Raw genomic sequence first — 18,671 nt, forward strand, 5'->3', positions numbered from 1 at the left:
AGATATTGCATCTGGATCAAAGTGCTGAACAGCTATTAAAGGATCTCTTTTGTTAACTTGCACTCAGCTGCACTTTTGGACCCCACAACATCCTGGCAATGAACCTGACAGCTCAGTTGTGCATTGCATGACAAAGTACTTCCTTCTGCTCAAATCTGCTGCCTGGGTATTTCTCTAGATGTCATCAAGTTCTGTACTATCATTCCTGATTCATTTTTGCTGTACCATTTGCAATATAGAGTTATTTTATTTCACCCCTCCTCTTGCCTAAAATGCTTTTCTGGACAAAGGCATTCATATAATTAGTCTTACTTCACACAACCCTGTACTGCAGCAAGATCTTCTTGCCCACCTGTACACCTTCTGCTTATGCTGTGTTTCCAAGATAGGCAACTAGAACTTCAAACAGCTTTTCAGGTCCCAGGTGAATAATTAATCTTAAATCCATTAAAAAAAAAAGCCTTTCAGTAATACTGCATATATATATAGTTAAAAAAAAAACTTAGGACATTCCTTTTTAGGTGAGCACTGCCAAACAGTGCCCTGCAGTCATAGAAATCTAGAAAAAAAAATAGTTATCCAATTCATGTCTTTCTCCATCAGTACCTTCACACACTTTGTATTAGCTCTCAACAGCACTGCTTACTTCAGCTCTAACTACCACAGTTTGTGAGTACAGGCACTAATATTCCCATTAGAGACTTTTAATGAGCAAAGAACTAGCATTAAATCTCAGGGAAGCCTAGTGGCTAGCAATAGCCACAGCACTGTCTCTGAGTGCAGTCATTACTGGAAGAACGTGATATGCATACCTGAGAGACATCATCCTTACCATTCCAAGCACAGAGATCTCACACATTCAGACAACTGGGTAGGTGAAACACTCCAAATTGAATTGTCTGGAAAATGATCTGTAGGACTAGTAAAATGTCTATCACCTTTACAAAAAAGCATAGTTTGGAATTTATTGCTAAACATTTAAAGTACTCTTAAAAAACAGTTTGCTATTTCTGAACAGATCAAAGCCTAGCTCCATCTCTAAACCACTGACTTATCCAGTTAGCTGAACACATGGGTTTGTGTGGAGATGACCACTTCCATAGCTGCTGGACTGCAATACAAAGGACGTCAATCAATCACGTGGCAGTGCAGAAAAGGAGGTATATGCAGGACTCCTGGCCAGAGCGATCACCCTGTAGGGCACAGGATGAAAAAGACAGCTCTCACATTACACTTCTTTCTAGAGAAGAAAAGACAAATCCAGAAAAATATCACAACACTGCTAATAGCATCCAATTAAGTGGCAGGTCTTGTTTCAGCCTGCTATGGTGCCCAGATGGGGCTGAGCTGAGAAAGAGGATTTGATCTTGCCAGAGAACTTCAGCTGGCATTCAGAGACAGATGAGGTGAGCCAGCTCCTTTACTATTAACATATGTAACCTTTCCAAAAACAAATTATCACAATTATTTTTTAAGACAGTGCCAAGCTCTGACTTTCTACTGAAGTGAAAATGAATTCTGCCAGTCTCAAACTATTCTTGATGTATGTTTGTTTTTGCTGTTGACTCAAAGTAACAAAAGTAACAGAGCAGCTAACTTGTTTGTGATTGGTCACCTCGGATGAATGCAAGACCTGAGTCAGCTACATCTCAGCCATAGGACACTTCATTTGTTTTGGTTTTTTTTAAAGGAAATACACTACTACTACAAAAGAAGTAGCAAGAAAAGATCTCATCTGGCTCTGTGGGCTCATCACTCATCCTCACCCCAGAAACGAGGCTGATCAGTGCATACTGCTGGACAGATCACACACCAATAAAGTGAAGCTTTCTTACAGCATACACCTTGACTGAATAGAGACACACCTCTGTACATAAATACAATGTTTAACCAATTAATGATCAGAAGTTGTCAGCCATAGTAATCACTCTCTTAATAGAAGCACACACTGCAAGCACTAAAACATGCAAGTCTTCCAAAAGCAATGACTGCTACATAGAAATCACTGTGCACTGGGATAACTTCTGGGCAGTGAAGACTCTTGCTTTGTACAGGTGACTTGTTTCAGGTTAGATATCCAAAAATCCCGTCTGCATTTCTGATTCAGCACTACTTACCAGGAGACTTATGACAAAGACAAGAAATCCTCTGAAAACTGAACAACACAGAAGCACAGACAACATGTCTTTAAACTAATTTGTACCACTGAACTCACTGAATACTCCACCTGAGTGGAATAACAAGTGCAAGCTTGCTACATGGCCACATCTCGCAGCACCTTCAGTGGATCCACACTGTGTTTGTGGCAAAGACTGAGTACCAGATCAACTGTCCAGAATCAGTCCAAAAGAAAGAAAAAAGCAAGGGAACAGTAATAATATTAGCAGAAATTAAGATGTAGATGTAGTTATTTTTAACAGTCATTGTTTAGACCAGCCATTCTTGCTGGTGCACTGCATGCCCTAGGGAACTCACCAAGCAGGACAACTGGAAGAACAGAGCTGTTTGTTTTTAAAAGGGCAGCCAGATTTATTACTCCCAAAATCCCACTAGACCAAATCAGAGTTCCTTACCTTTGCTACATGGATGCTTCTACGTCAGGAAGATGTCTTACAATTAGCCAAAAGATTTTCAAACTCCATCAAAATGACAGGCAACTACCTGAGGTGTCAGCCAGGCACTCCACACATTATCAGCAAATTGGAACTGAATTTGCAAGGGGCAGAGGCAGAGGGGGAGAAGGAGATCTGTGCTCCTTCCTGCACATGTGCTCTGGAACAGTGCTTTTGGGACAGACTGGGAAGCTCAGCCAGGGACTTCACTTTCCATACCATGGCATGTCAGCAGACAGCAGCAGAGCCCCTGTGCAGCAGCTCCTCCACACACTCCACCACTCTCAGAAGGCACTGGCAGATCCTCCCATGAGGAGGAGAGCACTGCAGCTTCCACATGAACTCCTTCTTTTGTAGGATGTACAGGGGTGCTGCAGGGCTGCAGGAGCAGGGGTGCAGAGTAGGACTGAAAAACCCATCAAGCAGCTTACACTGGGGATAACACAAACCTGCCTTTAGACCCCCAGAGCAAAACTCCAGTGGTGCTGTGGTTAAACTATTTTTTTATGATGCTTTAAGTGAGGTGGCTGCCAAAGAGAAAGATTTAGCTGCCGTTTGACAGTCTGGTCAGAATTCTCTTGGGGGAAGCAGCGAAGTAGCTCCAAGCCATCTGTCTAAGTCAGAACAGCAGAAAAGGTGCTTTTCATTCTTCTAAGGAAATGCTTAAGGTTACTTGGAACCTTTAAGCACTTGCATTTGCACTGAACCATGAGCTCACCAAAGACTATTTATCACAGCTAGAAAAGCAATGATTAAGAAAGGTAAAAAAGCTGACATCAGGCTTGCAAAGTAATAATAAGTGTCCAGAGGAGATTAAAAACAGGCACTTAAAGGCCAGATTATTTTGAATCTTGTGGTCAGCACTTCAGATATTGCTGAGATGTAGCAATTTAATAACGAAGTCTAAATGCTGCCTCTGTTAGAAGAGCATGAAAGTCAAGTTGCTCCTGGACCATCCTGTGAGATTGTTTTACAGTTCTATAGATAGAAACCAATTATAATGACTACAGTCCAGTTATATTGATTTGACTAGAAGCTGCTTCCTAATAATTTAATTAAATCTGTGATCACAGTAGCAAAATTGTAAATGAAAGCATGTAGTTCTTGGCATGGTCCATTTGCCCTAAATGTCAGCCCTGTTAATGTAGGGTTAGAGCTACATCAGTAATGAACTTTGTGACCAAAGCAGAACCCCCGCAAACCATAAGGCAGCACTCTGATTGCAAAGCAGATGGAAGGGCAGGGCCACAGAGACAATTCAACCTGCTTTTGAAGCAGATTGATTACAGGGGCTAAAATATTCCTTCCACACATCTACTGATACTTCGATTATATAGGCCCCTGACACTGGTCTATCAGATACCACCAATGTTTTTTTTCCAGCTTGCCTTGAGTACAGCTAAAGAGTAGATTTTAATACTGATTAGAGACAAAGCTTCTTTACTGTTTACTTTTCAATTAATGCATATGCTAACACCAAGACACTGACGTGAAAGCTTATAAAACATACTGAAGAAAGCACTGATATAGATTCTGATTAAAGCCACTTGGTTGCCTTCCATGCACCATGATGAGCAGCAACAAGCTGCTTTCCCTCAGCACCAGATCCAGCACACCCATCCAGGTGACATACACTTAGAGGAAGATCATTACACTTGATTCTACTGATTACATATTTTCAACATTCTCTGTGCACTCTCTCTACAAAAGAGAGCTAAAACCTAGGTATCCAGCAAAGTCATCTAATCCTACATGTAACTGCGACTTCTTTATTTGTTTTCAGTACAACTGAAAATAGCAGCAACAACCAAAGATAGTACCTTGTACATTTTCACTCTGGTTCTGAAGTTAGAATGAGAACATAGTGAAAAGAAGAGGCCAAGAGACCACATGCAAAATGGAAAAGATACCAAAGCAAAAACAGTCTGAAGAGAAGGGTGCTTAACACAATTCCTAATTTACTTTTGGCATCTTTCCCATAAGGCTTCTGATTATGTTCACTCTCCAACTGATTTAAGCACCAAGCAATGACAGAGAGGTACCCCTGAGGTTCATGCCAAACTTTCCAGGCAGAACACCAAAGTGTAACATCACAGGTGAGGTGCAATAAAAGCATGCAAAGGGGTCAGAACAAATGAACAAGACCTCCAAGTACATGTTATGATAGTTTACAGTACTCTGAATTATTTGAGGTGGTATTTATTTTATTTTGTTTACCTCCTGCCTCTCTAGTGATCAGAAAGTGCTAACCCTCAATGGAAATGAGACAGGCTTTTGCCAGTTGTGCAGAGAAATGCTGCTTTAAAAGATTAGTCAGCAGATACAGGTTCTTGTGCACTGGCATGTACTATAAAATAAAAATCCCACAGCCTAATTAAGTTCAGGAGCTAGCAGAGCCTTGAATCTGTTTCTCCTGAGCTAAGCTTTTCTATTAACAATTATTCTACAGAACCATATATGTTTACAGAGGAAACAGAAGAGACACCTATCATTTAGTAACAGCAATATAACCTTACCTGTCTGACTGATATACTACTCCTTACTCTGCCTTCTTTTTCTACCTGGCTGCTTCTCTGAAGGCTTTTTGTTTTCTCAGAGGACTCAGCCACCTGGCCTGAGAACCCTTCCTTCCAGAACCAGTACTAGAGCTCCAAGACCAAAGCCCTGCCACTCAGCAAGCAGATGTGGGGAGAAGATCCCAGAGATGCTCAAGGGGCAACCAGGAGGCTCTTCCAATGCTTGCTGAGGTGATGGAACTTGAGAAATATATTCTGTTGATACTCATATCCCAACCTCCCTCCTCCTATGCTGCAGCAATGCTGCTTCTCAGGTTGTCCCCAGGAGGCTTTCTGGGGAAGAAAAGAGGCTCTTGGGTCAGCATTTCCTTTCTTGACCACCAATAGAGGAATTGCTTACTATGATCACTTCTGCAGTAGCTACTCTTCTTTCCCTACACAGCAGTTGAAAAGAAGCCACATTACTGGGGGTCTGTTTTGCTGAGCTTTTGGATTTCCATCTGCCTGCATAAGCGCTGAAATGGTGCAAGTGCTGTTTGTGCTATCCCAAGCACATTAAGATAACTTAGGCAGTAAGCACGATGTACTGATCAGGGCTCATCTCCACATCTAACTCTGGTGTGTTCAGAATGTGACAAGAAGAACTTATACCAGTGAAACAAACAATTGAGAAAAGACTGCCAGGACAAAAGGTGCTGGAACCTGATCACAATGTTTTCATTAGAGTTACTCAACTTGAACATCAAGCGAGTTGGTGAATGCACACAGCTAAATAAAACACTAACTTAACCAAATTAGCCATTCATCTTTGGCTTACTTTAAGAGCTTTTACCTTTTTACTAAATCCCAAGCTTCCCAGAAACTATGAATTTTAAAATAAGTTCAAAAGTTGACAGCACAGAAACACAGTGTCGTGAAATAAGCCTCTGCTTCTTGCAAACAAATTGTTAAATGCATGACCGATTTTTCTACTTCCCTAAAAAAAGAAAAATACATACTGGGCTGTTTCCCAGTACTCACTGAACATGACCAAATTGAATTCAACTCTTTTTTCTACCCTACAATAACTTGGAGCAAGAACAAACAGCATCAGTGACCGTTTGATTTTTTTCCAAGCAGACAACCAGTAAAGAATCCAACAGTGCTGGAGGAGTAACCTATAGTATATCTGTAAAGCATGGAAGCTCAGTCAGTGCTATGAAAGACTGATGCAGAAATTTTCCTGCTACATACAGCATTACAGTAATTTGATGACAAGCCTTCTTAATAAGGAGTCTAGCCAGTGAAAGAACATGCTGCAGTGGTTCTTAAATATTGCATTATGATTTCTGGAAACTTGAAATGGGGGAGGATGGAGACAAAGCAGCTCAGTTCACGCACCTGGCAGGCAGCTTATCAAGAAGCACTACACACCTGAAGCAGAACTGCTCCAGCTGCTGCCAGGCTGCTGTCATCGGGATGCACCTTGAATGTCCCCACATCCTTCATCTTCCACTGTTCTGACGAAGCTACAGAGCCTAACCTACCACATGTCTCTTGGCAAGCTGCCTAGACACAAGCCCTTCTAGTAAGATGCCATAGGAGCAGTAGGTAACCTGCAGCCCATGGAAGTAAAAGAAGGGACAAGCAAGCCCTGCCTGGCTGCAGCACAAGCAGGAACAGCTCTCCCACACGATGGAAGGTTCAGGGCTGGAACATGTGCACAGTGAACGAGTTTCACATTAACTGGGTTAAGCCAAGTGTGTGTCAACCACTCTTTTAAAGTATTCATGGGTTGTGCTTGCATTACATAAGAAGAATAAGAAACATCTCTTAGAAAAACTGGTACTGAATGTAGACTGCAACCAATGACAAGGCACTAAAGTAGCCTCATGTACACTTGCACCAGGCTGGCTAAGCTAACTAGGCTGGGAGTGAAGTCCTCCGGAAGTAACATTGTGAAACAGATTTCTCTAAGTTGCACCCTTGTGATTCTTCAGCAGTGGCTCAAGCAGACCAGGTCAGGAAAGGGAGCTAAGGAGGTTTCTAGTCCAACCTCCTCTCAAAGTGGGGCTATCTATAACAGACCACACTCCTCTGGACTTTATCCAGTCAGGTGTTGAAAGCATCCATAAATGATAGTAGAGCAGCTTTTCCAGGCCCTCATTTCAATACTTGTCTGTCCACACTGTAAAAAAGCCTTCTTACTACCCCATTAAACCATGATGCTTCAGGGTATACCCACTGTCTCATCATCCCACCACATATGATGGAACACCCTGCTTCTGCTCTAATCTTGATAACCTGGACATGTATGAGGGCTTGACTTTAAGCCCCCTAAGCCACCTCTTCTCCAGGTGAAGCAGGCTCAGGGCTGAAGCACAGTCTGAGGGCAGATTTCCATTGAGTGTACTCCTTTTGGTTGACCTCTTCCCTATACTAAGAGTAGGAATCAAGACTGGACACTGCACATCAATGCTAACAAGTGCTGAGTAGAGAGGTAATCACTTCCCTCAGTGTGCTGGTTCTGTTCATTGGTACAGCTCAGGATGCTGTAGGCCTTCTCTATGATAGGGGCACATGCTGCAGGCTCATGGGCAGCAGACCGAACATGAGACCCACTGCTATGCAGAGCTGTCCTCAACACACATCTGCCAGGCCTTCCCTCAGCAGGAGGGCAGCCACAGACGTACATGGAGTGCTGCTGCCTGCCTTTTTCTTCCCCTCTCCCTGCAAAGCACTGCTGTAGTGGTGCTCCCTGGAGAGTAAACTGTTATAAATAATTAAGTTACACGTTCAGACAAGCACCGCACTGCATTGTTAGTTTTAAGAGGATGTTTGTTCAGTTTTTTATTTATTTATTTTACGCATAGAAAGCTCATGGGAGTGATTGCCCCATCATTCAAGGAAACTAATAAGGTTCAAATTATGCTTCAGAGCTTTTTCTCTTATCTTGATTTATGACTGTGCCTGGACAAGTCATCCATGGAAAGAAGTAAATCTGTTCTGCTGTTTCTACTATAAATCTACCATGTTGAAGTTTTGTTCCACAACACATCTGAACTGCTACTTCATGAAAGTAGTTAGCATTATCAATAAGGAGCCTCATCTCAGCCCCAGCAGGCACAGACCAAGCAAAACCAAACAAACTAAAAACAACCACCAACAGTCAAGAACATAAGCAGAATAGATTTTCTATTATTCCCAAACTGACAATAAACTGCGTAATTCAATGATAAATTGTTACCATGTGCATCCCCTCCAGCACAATTCTTTTTAGTTTTTTTTATTGTGGATGCTGAAGGAACAACATCTAATTATGATTTAAAAGATATAACATCTAAAATTACACAGTAAAGATCAGATCATGATTTTTTTTTTGTTAATTTCCTTAAGAGAGGGAAAAAAACCCACAAACTATTTTACAGCACCAATAATTACAATAAGCCAAATAAATCAGACGCACAGCATAGCATGTTGCTGTTAACCCTCAGGAGACAGCTAATGCCACCAGGCACTCACATGCAGTGATGCTTCACTTGAGGGCCCTACAGCCGTCTCCCTCTCTCAGGCATCACCAGCTCTCCCCCACTACTCCTGCAGCCTTGAGTTGTCTTCGTCCACTACCCTCTGGTGAATCAGAACAGCCAGTAACATTGAAGGGAGGAGAAAACAACTTGATTCCCTGTATAAAGGGTACCCTACATTTTCTTGCTTTATTTTATTTCCTTACACCACCTCAAATGATACAGCGAACAGTTACAGCCACTAGCCCATTCAGCTCAGTTGCCCTGTCTTGTCTCTTTGCATTCTCTGTGTTGGAAGAGCATGATATCTTGAAGTGGACAAAGAAACGCTGCTTCTTGCATTCTGCTGGTGCTCTGTTTGCACGTGTCCCACCTCCTACCTGTGCCACCAGCTGCACAACATAAGCCAAGACCTCTTACCGCTCAACTGCGTCTTGCCTCTCAAACATACCCAGACAGAGCCAGCACAATTTCAGACACTTCTGTGTTAGTACAGCGCACAGTCAATAATGGAGACATTTCTCCTGAATGCCTTCAAAACACACACCACTGACTCATGGCAAAGGACCTACATAAGCCCTCTTGGGCCTTGACAGCTCCTGGAAGCAGGATGTGGCACACATACTTGGCTCTGGTGCTGCTCCCTTGAAGAGCGTCCAGGTGTGCTTGCAGCAGAATGTACATATGTATGCACAGGGAAGAGCACACATGTAAGAGCTGTGCAGTACCTCAGACATGCTGAGGGACAAAATTCAGGTGAACTTTATTACTATAATTAAGAGATCACATCAAAGACTCAGAGCCATCCAGACCATTACACGCTGCACTGTGACCCAAGGAAGCCTTCCTTCAGCCCCAGGTATGCGTGTGGCTGAGTATCACGAGGCCCCAAAAGCAGCACCCCAGGGACAAGCACGGGAACAAATAGGGTCACCCCAAAACGTGCCAGCGGGGAGGCAAACAGCCAGCACAGCAGTCCCACAGCCCAGATGTGGATGAGCTGTTTGACTTTCTACTCCATTTCGCAAGGAAGCGGACGGGTGGCACTCGGCTGCCCGCAGGACCAGCTCACGGGTAGGCTGAACGCGTGGAGCGTCCCGCGGACACCCGAGCCGGGCCGAGCAGCCGCACCCACACAGCACCCGGGGCCCGCGCAGGGGAGCGGGCCGCCGGGGCACGGAGCAGGCGAGGCCCTCCGGCACCTGTAGCACGGCCGCAGCCCAGAGAAGATGGGTTCGGGGCCAACACTTCGCGGCGACCCACGCGAAGGACGCGGCTCCGCCGCCGGGAGCTCACGCGGCCGCTCAAGGCCGAGATGAGTCATTGCTCGCGGCGGGGCAGCGCGGCGCTGACCACGGCCGCGCTCCGGTCACCTGTGCGGGCCGGAGCCTCGCGGGAGCGGCGGGGCCGGGAGGAGCCTCGCGGTGCCGCCTCAGAGCGGACGGGCGGTCCCGGCCGCGCCCCAGCAGGGCTCGGGCACCCTCACCGCGACCGCACCGTACCTCCTTCCTGCGACTGGGCGCGCCCGGGCGGGTGAGAAGCGCCGTCTCCTCGCAGACTACGGCCGCGTCCTCCACGAAGACGCAGTCGGGAAGGCTCTCGTCCGCCGGCAGCTCCAGCACCTGCAGCCCCAACTTGCCCCGCAGCACGCCCACGTACAGCTGGTGCTCCCGCTCCGCGCGAGCGAAGTCCACCTCGGGGCCCGCCGTGCTGCGCAGCGCCTGCCGGCACAACGACTCGGGCAGCGCCCGCACCACGGCGTGCGTGCAGCGCCCGAAGGCGGCAGGGCCGCCGCCCAACCCGGCCATGCTGCGCGAGGGCGCGGGAAGCTCGGAGCGACACAACTCCGCGCCGCTGCCGCCACCGCCAGCCCCGGCAGCTGATAAAGCGCCGCCCGCGGCCCGGCCGCGCCCCATTGGCTCCCCACCAGGCACATTTCCATGGGGCCGCCGCCAAGCGCGCTCCCATTGGCTGGCGGAGGCGGCCGGGCCGAGCCATTGGCCGCCCCCTGCGGGGCGCCGCTTACCTGGGCGGAGGGCGGTGGCGCCGCGATCCTCGCAGCTCTGAGCGGCCGCGCCCGGATGCGCTCGGTCGAAGCTGAAGGTCGGTTCCGGGCTCTCGGCCCCGGGCGGAGCGCTGGGGCTGTCCGTAGGGTTCCGGTGCGGTAGCTTTGGGGTACCGCGTGCCCGGCCCCGGCGTCACCGCACCGACGAGTGGGCGTCGATTTTCGGAGGCGTTGCGTGCCCGGGACTCGCTGGGGCCGGGAGGTGAAGGCAGCGGGCTGTGGGCAGCAGCACGCCGGACGTACGCCGTATGCCGTATGCCGTATGCACCCGGGGCTGTCCTCCCGCTGTAAGTCCCGGCCTCAGATCTCTAACCGCTGTGCTGCTTTCTCCAGCCGACGCTGTGGGCACCTCCCGGCACGTGTGAGAGAACTCCAGCTGTCTCCACAGCAGGACGCGGTCATTCTGGTTATCAGCCTGAAGGCCACAACATTTTTTTCTTTACTATACCGGTCAGAGGAAAAGTCCCATCTAACTTTGATTCAAAGAGTTCTAGGAGTTATTTGGGAGTAAGGTTATTTCTGTAACATTATCTCCCAGTCTACCTGCACAATGATTTTCAGAACTGTGTAATCACATCCACAAAATTCAGACACCTGCATCTCCCTCCCAGTGCTTCTGCACCTGAGCCCAGCGCAGTGTGGCACAGCCACCAAGCCCACAGTGTCAGCCCACCACAACTGGCTCCCCTGGGGCTAGTGGTTTGTCCCTAACTGCACATGGAAGACCTCCCACAAAGAAAAGCACTTCCAAATGCACAGCCAATTCCAAATGACTCTGTTCGCTTCTACGTGACTGTTTGTGGAGAGGGCTTGTCACATTCTTTCATTTAAGGTACTGATGTTTCCACCTCTGCAAGGTGAAGTAGCTAGTAGGGACACTAGCATCTTGTTCCAACTCTGCGCTGGGGACTGAGACAATGGGGATTTTTCCATCTCTTCCCCTATACAAAACCCTTACCTCCTCCCAGGTGATTTTTCCCATGCTTCTGCCTGACCCACGGCTGCCCTGGATGAGGGCAGCCCTCACCTGGCCCACAACACTGACTTCCCATGGAAGCAACTTCGGCTTTGCACCAGACCTCACTTCACAAGAGACATCCCCAGCACCAGCTCCATGGTGACAACACTGCTGCCTTCCCAAGTGCCACAGAGGTCTCTCCTCACCAGAGCAGATGGGAAGAGAGGAATATGGGCTTTCTGTCCAGCTGTTTTTACTGGTCATGGAGGGGAAGTTCAGAGAAGGCTGCCCACACACTGCTCCATGCTCTCCTTTGGTGCTCAGAAAAGGCCAGGTAAGCTGCCTTGGCCGTGCTTCTGTGGACGCAGGCACGTGTTCAGAGTTTGGGTATATAATTAATGAATAACATGAAGGAAATATCAAAGTGTGTTTCTAAAATGGCAGCTGACTTGTTGTTCATTTGCATTTCTCACACGTTCTCCATATGCCCCGTAACGTCTGCCTTTATGTAATGTGCTGAGGCACAGTTGTTTGAATAAGAGTGATTCACTGAATAATGTGCAAATATTATTCTCTTTAAACAAATGAGCAGGCAATTGAGCTGCTATCATTTTGGACACTTTAAATTCTTGAGAAACAACTACAGATGGTATTAAACAGCTCCTGGTATACAGTATTCAGTAGCTTGTGGTTCTTCCACAGCTACTAGGGCCTATTTTTACCCATTGCACATTTGGGATGTGGCCATTGGCAATCTTTGGTTTGTTTTTTGTTTGCATGACTTTTAAGCAGAAGAAAAACTGCTACTTACTTCAATTTAAAAACTTGCTAAGGTACCTCCTTGAGAAAGAGCTGAAAATTGTTGTTCTTGCAGCCATTCAGTTGGAAAGTTCTATACAGTACATATTTTTGACTTTCATAAATACTTCGTGAATTTATATGCCCCGACAAGTTTTAAATCTTTCTGAGATTACAGGAATATGCCATGCAGTCACCTCATGCATATATCAGGTGTCACAGCCTCAGGTTGTGCCAGTGGAGGTTTAGGTGGGATATTGGAAAGAAGGTCCTCACAGAGAGGTGGTCAGGCCTTGGTATGGCCTGTGGAGGAGATGGGGAACCTGCTTCCATGGAGGTACTGAAGAGCAGGGTGGATATGGCATTTAGAGACACAACTTAGCGGTGGACTTGTAGTGTTTAGTTGAGAGTTGGACCTAATGATCTTGAAGGTCTTTCCCAACCTAAATGATTCTGCACTTCAGTGATAGGACAGTGTGGTTTGCACTGGAGGCACCACCACTGACTGGGTCTGGTGGCCCAAGGGAGCTGGCCAAGAACCAGCTCTGGCATCTCCTGCACACCATGCCGTGGGAAACAGGGCCACAGGAAGGGGAATCGCTGTATGGACAGAGGCATGCAAGGAACATTATGTATATTAGAAATACATAGCGTTATCTATTTAGAGCAAGGTTGCAGAAATAATTACTACAGCAAAAAATCTTGTCTAGTTCCACAGATTTACAAAAAGGTGCAGTGTACATACAAATGAAGATCTGTTTGCTGATTGTGATTGTTCTATTATTTCTGTTGAATTGAAAGGCATCATTAGCAATCTAGGGACAGATGCAGCCAGAGGAAAATTGTATTTATAATAAGATTAACAAAATATCAGTTTGCTCACAAGTTAGCATTGCATAATGAAACAGGCTCAGAGAGTCTTGCAAGAGTTATGTTAAAATTCATCATATGCAATAATACAAAATGGCTCAACTTGAGTCATCTACGTAGTATTTATTGTCTACCTTGCTATATATCCAGCATACTCCCAGTAACTTTCTCCTGCTGGAGCAACTACTGTAACAGAGCACAGCTGCCTCCCAGCAAGAAAAAAGCTGTGTCACTGTCTGAAGTTCATGTAAAATGATGGAAATGGTTCTCATATCAGAAGATATAATGCAGAGCACTGAAGCGGTATCATCGAAAACTGTATGTAGAAAAACACTTTATACAGAAAATGCAGAAAAGAATGCAAATCTTTTTATTTATTTATTTTTTTGACTGACACTTCACAGAGTTGTCTACTGGCAGTAACAGTGACAAGAAAATTGCTTTGCAAAATGCATTTGTGGAGGCAAATGTGAATAGTGCATTCACTTTCAGGAGAATGCAACAGACATTGAAAAAGAATATATGGCTTAGAAGGTGTGACAGAAAAGTCATCAATAAACAGAACAAAATTCATCCATTTGACAAAATCACCAACAGCGTATTGATATGCTTTTTTCACAGTCATGACTTGAGAACAGTCTGCAGTGTTGTACAAAGCTGTTGCAAAGACCCAAGGAACGATTTGTCTTCTTTATCCACCAGGTTGAGACTTAGCTTATTACAAGAATAAGCAGAGAAAACATCCCAACAGAGATGTTTAGAAAGAAAGATTGCCGGGAACAATGGACAGCCTCCACATTGGGTGGAATTAAGTTAAAAAAGTTAAAAAACTGTCTGTCAGGAGCAGAGAGCTGGAGCTGGGGAAGGAGGACTGATGAGAGAAGGTTTTTTCCAGTCCTGTGGTTCTACAATTGTTATACTGGAAATAACTGATCATTTTAGTGAAATCAGCTCTGTAATGATGATTCTGAAGTCCCATAATGTCTAACAAATGCACAGGCCCCTGGTACAATGCTAGGTGAATGGTCACAGCTGGCTAGTGTTGTTGAAAAGTCTAAAGGGCAGTGACAACAGGATTTAGATCACTGATGAGCACAAAGGTGTAACGCTCAGCCAATTGCTAGGGCATGCTACAAGGCTTTCACCTCGAACATCACTTCCTATTGCTTGCAGATGCAGGAACAGCACCTCTGACCCTAAAGCCTTACTGAACATGTCGCACACCATATGGAAACACTTGCCTGAAACTTGAGGCATTGAAAACCACAGGCAAGAAGGCTGCCAAGTACCTGGTGGTTCTCACTGTGGTGGCTGAATCTGTACCAGGCAGAAGAGACACCGAGTTAAAGCAGCAGAAGTTTAAGAGATTCTTCACCTCAAAACAAGACTGAGCAAGTACTTCACAACCAAATGCCATTATAACAGAAGGAGACACTTGGCAGGAAAGGCTCCTGTTGTGATCAGCGGGTATTTCATTCTGATAGTAAAGGTACAGGATTGAGTCTCACTCACAGCCATATAAGAGAAAACCTTATTTTAATCCTGCTTTAGATACATGAGAAGTGACTCAAAGAGGTTCTCACCTAGGTACTTGGCAGTAATGTTCAATTTCTGCAATTCAATATGAAATAATATTGTGACTCTATTGAACAGTATTTTTACTAAATAAATGGTTAATTCACTTAGGGGAGGTGAAGATCAGCAACAGACAGACAACATGTCACCTCACTTAACTTTACCCTGGTGTATGAAGCACGGACAGGCTCCAGAGTACTTTACATTTCCCAAATGCTGGACAGCCTTAGCTCACCATGCAGCAGGCTGCTCTTGGGTGACCAGTCCTTTCTGGCTGGTGTAAATCAGCATTGCATCTGACAGAACACACAGAAATCCTTTTGGGGATCAGTATTTTCCTTTGCCTGAGCTGAACCCGAGCTATCTCACAGAGTTCTAATAAGGGTCAGATAATTCTATACATAGCTGGTCCACAGCATTTGTTTTGTCTGATATGGAATAATGAACTGGGCCTCAGCTGGCATTTTGTGTACTCCAGAAAAGGAGGAATTTCCCTGAGCTGACAGCTAAGCAGCTGTTGGGAGACAATGCTGTCAAAGGGTGATTCTTTAAAAGTCAGCTTTGGCAGCATTGTTGCCATGACTTATGGCACCAGGGAGCCTGAGCAAAACTCAGAGGCTCAGGGCATTCTTGGCATTTATAATCTTCCCACATGTTTTGTTACAATAGATTGCACTGCTACCAATAGGATCAGCTTTTGGATTTACTTGACTGAGCAAAAAGATCATTCGAGAGAGAGCTGCAGAAATCTGATGATTCCTCTGCTGTGCTCATGTCTCCTCACCTGCACCATGCCTTCTGTGCCCCGCTGCCTTTCTTTCTCTGGAGGGGAAGAATCTCAATTAAACAAACAAACAAACAAACACAAAAAAAAACAGCCCGGGTTAGGTAATTCTGACAATCGGGACTAAAAAGTGAAACTTGTAATTAGGGGGAATTTATGCTGAATTACATTACCTGACATCCCTCATAGAGAAAAGAACAGCACCATTTGTTTCCCTGAAGGATACTCTTCCCAGCAACACACCACAAACACTACGCCAGCCATGAAAGAAAGAGGAGACAGGATAAGTGCTTTGTAATTTGCTCTTATTGTGACTGCCCTGGGAAAATCATCCAGTAAGGCTTTTTCCTGGTACTGGACAGCATTTTTAATTAAGTATGCTGTTTTATCAACTTGGCAAGGAAATACCAGTGCCACCAGTACAAACAGGGATGGCCCATGCAATTTGCACCTATGCATCTGTTTTTCAATGGGTCTCAAGAATATGAAACTGGCTGCTGCGAGGTGGTGCAGAGGAACTGCCCAAGCAGTGCTGCAAGTGCCTCTGTGGGCAGAGAAGGGCACTAAGACACTGAAGATGTGGGAGGGAGGGACTCTTCGGTAAGCCACAACTCCTGAAACAAGGAAGCACTGATATGGCAAAGATGATGTTTGTGCTGTGTTTTCTTTTCTCCAGTCCTCCACAAAAAATATACCTTTTAGCTCTAAAAAAGTAAGAGAATAAAAATGCTGACTGATGTAGGTTAATATTTTGTCAAGGGCCCAAACCCTTCACAAAATGGATTGAGTTGCTTTTTAATGTTTATCCCAAGCCTCCATTTCCCTCTTCCAAGGGGCCAGCTGACCAGCTAGCAGCACCCTGCAGGTGTGTCAAGCTGTCCTTTCCTTTCATTGCCTGAAAAGCCCTCATGACCTCAGCAGTGAGATACAGTGACATTTGGCTGTAGCATTTCTTGCTTTTCTTAGTTTGCATTTTCCATTCCTTCCAGTGGCCAGCTTCCTGAGAACAAATTTTCAGCCTTTCTTATTACTCAAGCATTTTTTTTTACCTTGGCTTGCAAATGCTGGGTGCATATTTGGTGTTAATTTGGTCAATAACCTGCAAATGCAACTAAGAAACTGTATATTCACATGAAAACAGTGACCTGGAGTCAGCTTCTTTATCCTCAGAAAGAAAATATGGAGATATAAATATACACACATACACATATAGGTTATATATAGCTGTACGTACTCACACAAGTCAACAACTTTGTGGTTTCTCTTACATGCTTACAAAGGGCAAGCAGGTCTTCTGCCAGCTACTTTGGCACTAAGATCAGTGTTAGAGAAAGGTTAATACATCACAGATTGAACTACGAAAGTAAAAGATTACCAATGTATGTATTACTTTCTTTTTTTTTTAAGAGTTTATTAATATGCTGTCCTACGTGTTGGAGTTAAGCAATAAAACATGAAAAGATGCAATGATTAGCTTCAGTATTGATGTATCCAGGCTTGGGGCAATAACTATTGCTGTAATCCATCACAGAACAGACATAAAAGAATCTTTTCTTCTTCAAAGGGAAATATTCAATAGCTCTTTGCCCCTCCATACCAGAGAAACACATAGTTGGTAGATAGTAAACAAGGGAACAACACTGGTTGGAAGGCTTAATGAGATACTGGGTGATCAGCTTGTAAATTATGCCATTCCTCACCACTTAATGGGAAGGTTTGTGGATACTTCTAACTCACCAACTGAAAAAGAATGGAGAAATGGAACAAGGTGCAGCTCAGAAGGAACTTAACTACTCCTTGCCAGTTTTTCCTGACAAGCAGTGCCACTGCACACAACTGGGTCTGGAGGCAGCACGTGGATCATTTCAGCAGACAAACTGACAGAGCAGCAGGAGTTGAGGCAGCCTTGACACCACCTAACATCTGATTCGGAGGAAATGCTGAGCTGAAGCATATACTAAATTTCAAGATCTGCTTTCCAAATGTCAGTAACTGTACTGAAACTCATCTCAGTGAATTTAGCAGTAGGAACATTTCTCCCTATGCACAGCACTTGAATAGATGCAATCTGCTCATTTGTTCTGCTGAGTAAACTTAGTAGCATCAACGACTTTCTCATATGACTCTTCACTTCCCTCTTCATAGCACTTACACACTTGCAGGACAGCACAAAACTCAGTAGAGATTCCTGAAAAGTATGTCAGACCTCTTGTCTACTGAGAAAAGGTCACTATTAGTTCCTCCTTGCTGGAAACGAACCTCCCAGTGCATCCCTACATGCTGGTTGTAAATCTGCAGAGTGTGAGCCTGGAGCCCACAGGCACCTGCACAGCCTTTGCAGCAGGGCTCTTGGTTGACTGACTCCTATCTTGTACAGATCCATGGGGCTACCCCACCCATTTGAATATCTCTGTGCCTCTTACTGACCTTCAAGGAGACGGTTTTACAGGGTCTAAACAATCCTGCTGATCAGCATAATTCAAACTGAAAATTTGCATCTCATTCCAAACACAAACAGAATGTCACAAACAGGTGAAACAAACAGAATTGCTGCTGTTAAAAGATGAGAACAAATCAACCAGCAACCTTCTTTTGATAATGCAAATCTTCCTATCCTTTCCCTTAGTGGAAATTCTAACAAAACTACAGCTACTCTGGTTTAGTCCTATGGAAGTCACACATCTACTCAGACCCATGGGCCTATGCCTAGTGACTGCTGTGTGCTGCAAATATTCCATCCTGTTGCTCACACTTCTGCCTCATCTGTCAGTATTTCCGAATCTCTATCTTTTTACATTTGACAGCAATTTAATATTTTACAGAAATCCAAGCTATGCAATTTTAGGCAGGCATATAAACATTGCCAGCCTCATTATTTGAAAAGGAGGAACGCTGTCTTAAGATAGCTTGCTGCAAGAAATCAGTTCATGTACTGAGTATGCCAATAGCTTTACTGGCCCAATCCATTCAGCTCTGTTCGAGAAGTT

General features: G+C 45.1%; 1 protein-coding gene across 1 annotated transcript in view; it reads right to left on the minus strand.

Annotated features, from left to right (window-relative positions):
* The window catches only part of DDAH1 (dimethylarginine dimethylaminohydrolase 1), a 45,176-nt gene extending 34,686 nt beyond the window's left edge, over positions 1-10,490 (minus strand). The window contains exon 1 of the mRNA XM_065741126.1: positions 10,137-10,490. Within this exon, the coding sequence (XP_065597198.1) occupies positions 10,137-10,442 (306 nt within the window). The 5' untranslated portion in view covers positions 10,443-10,490. The remainder of the gene's footprint in view (positions 1-10,136) is intronic.
* Between the last annotated feature and the right edge of the window lie 8,181 nt (positions 10,491-18,671).

Source organism: Cyrtonyx montezumae, unplaced genomic scaffold, assembly GCF_038088225.1.
Source record: "Cyrtonyx montezumae isolate F1298 unplaced genomic scaffold, pur_monq_1.0 scaffold_1, whole genome shotgun sequence".
Lineage (NCBI taxonomy): Eukaryota > Metazoa > Chordata > Aves > Galliformes > Odontophoridae > Cyrtonyx > Cyrtonyx montezumae.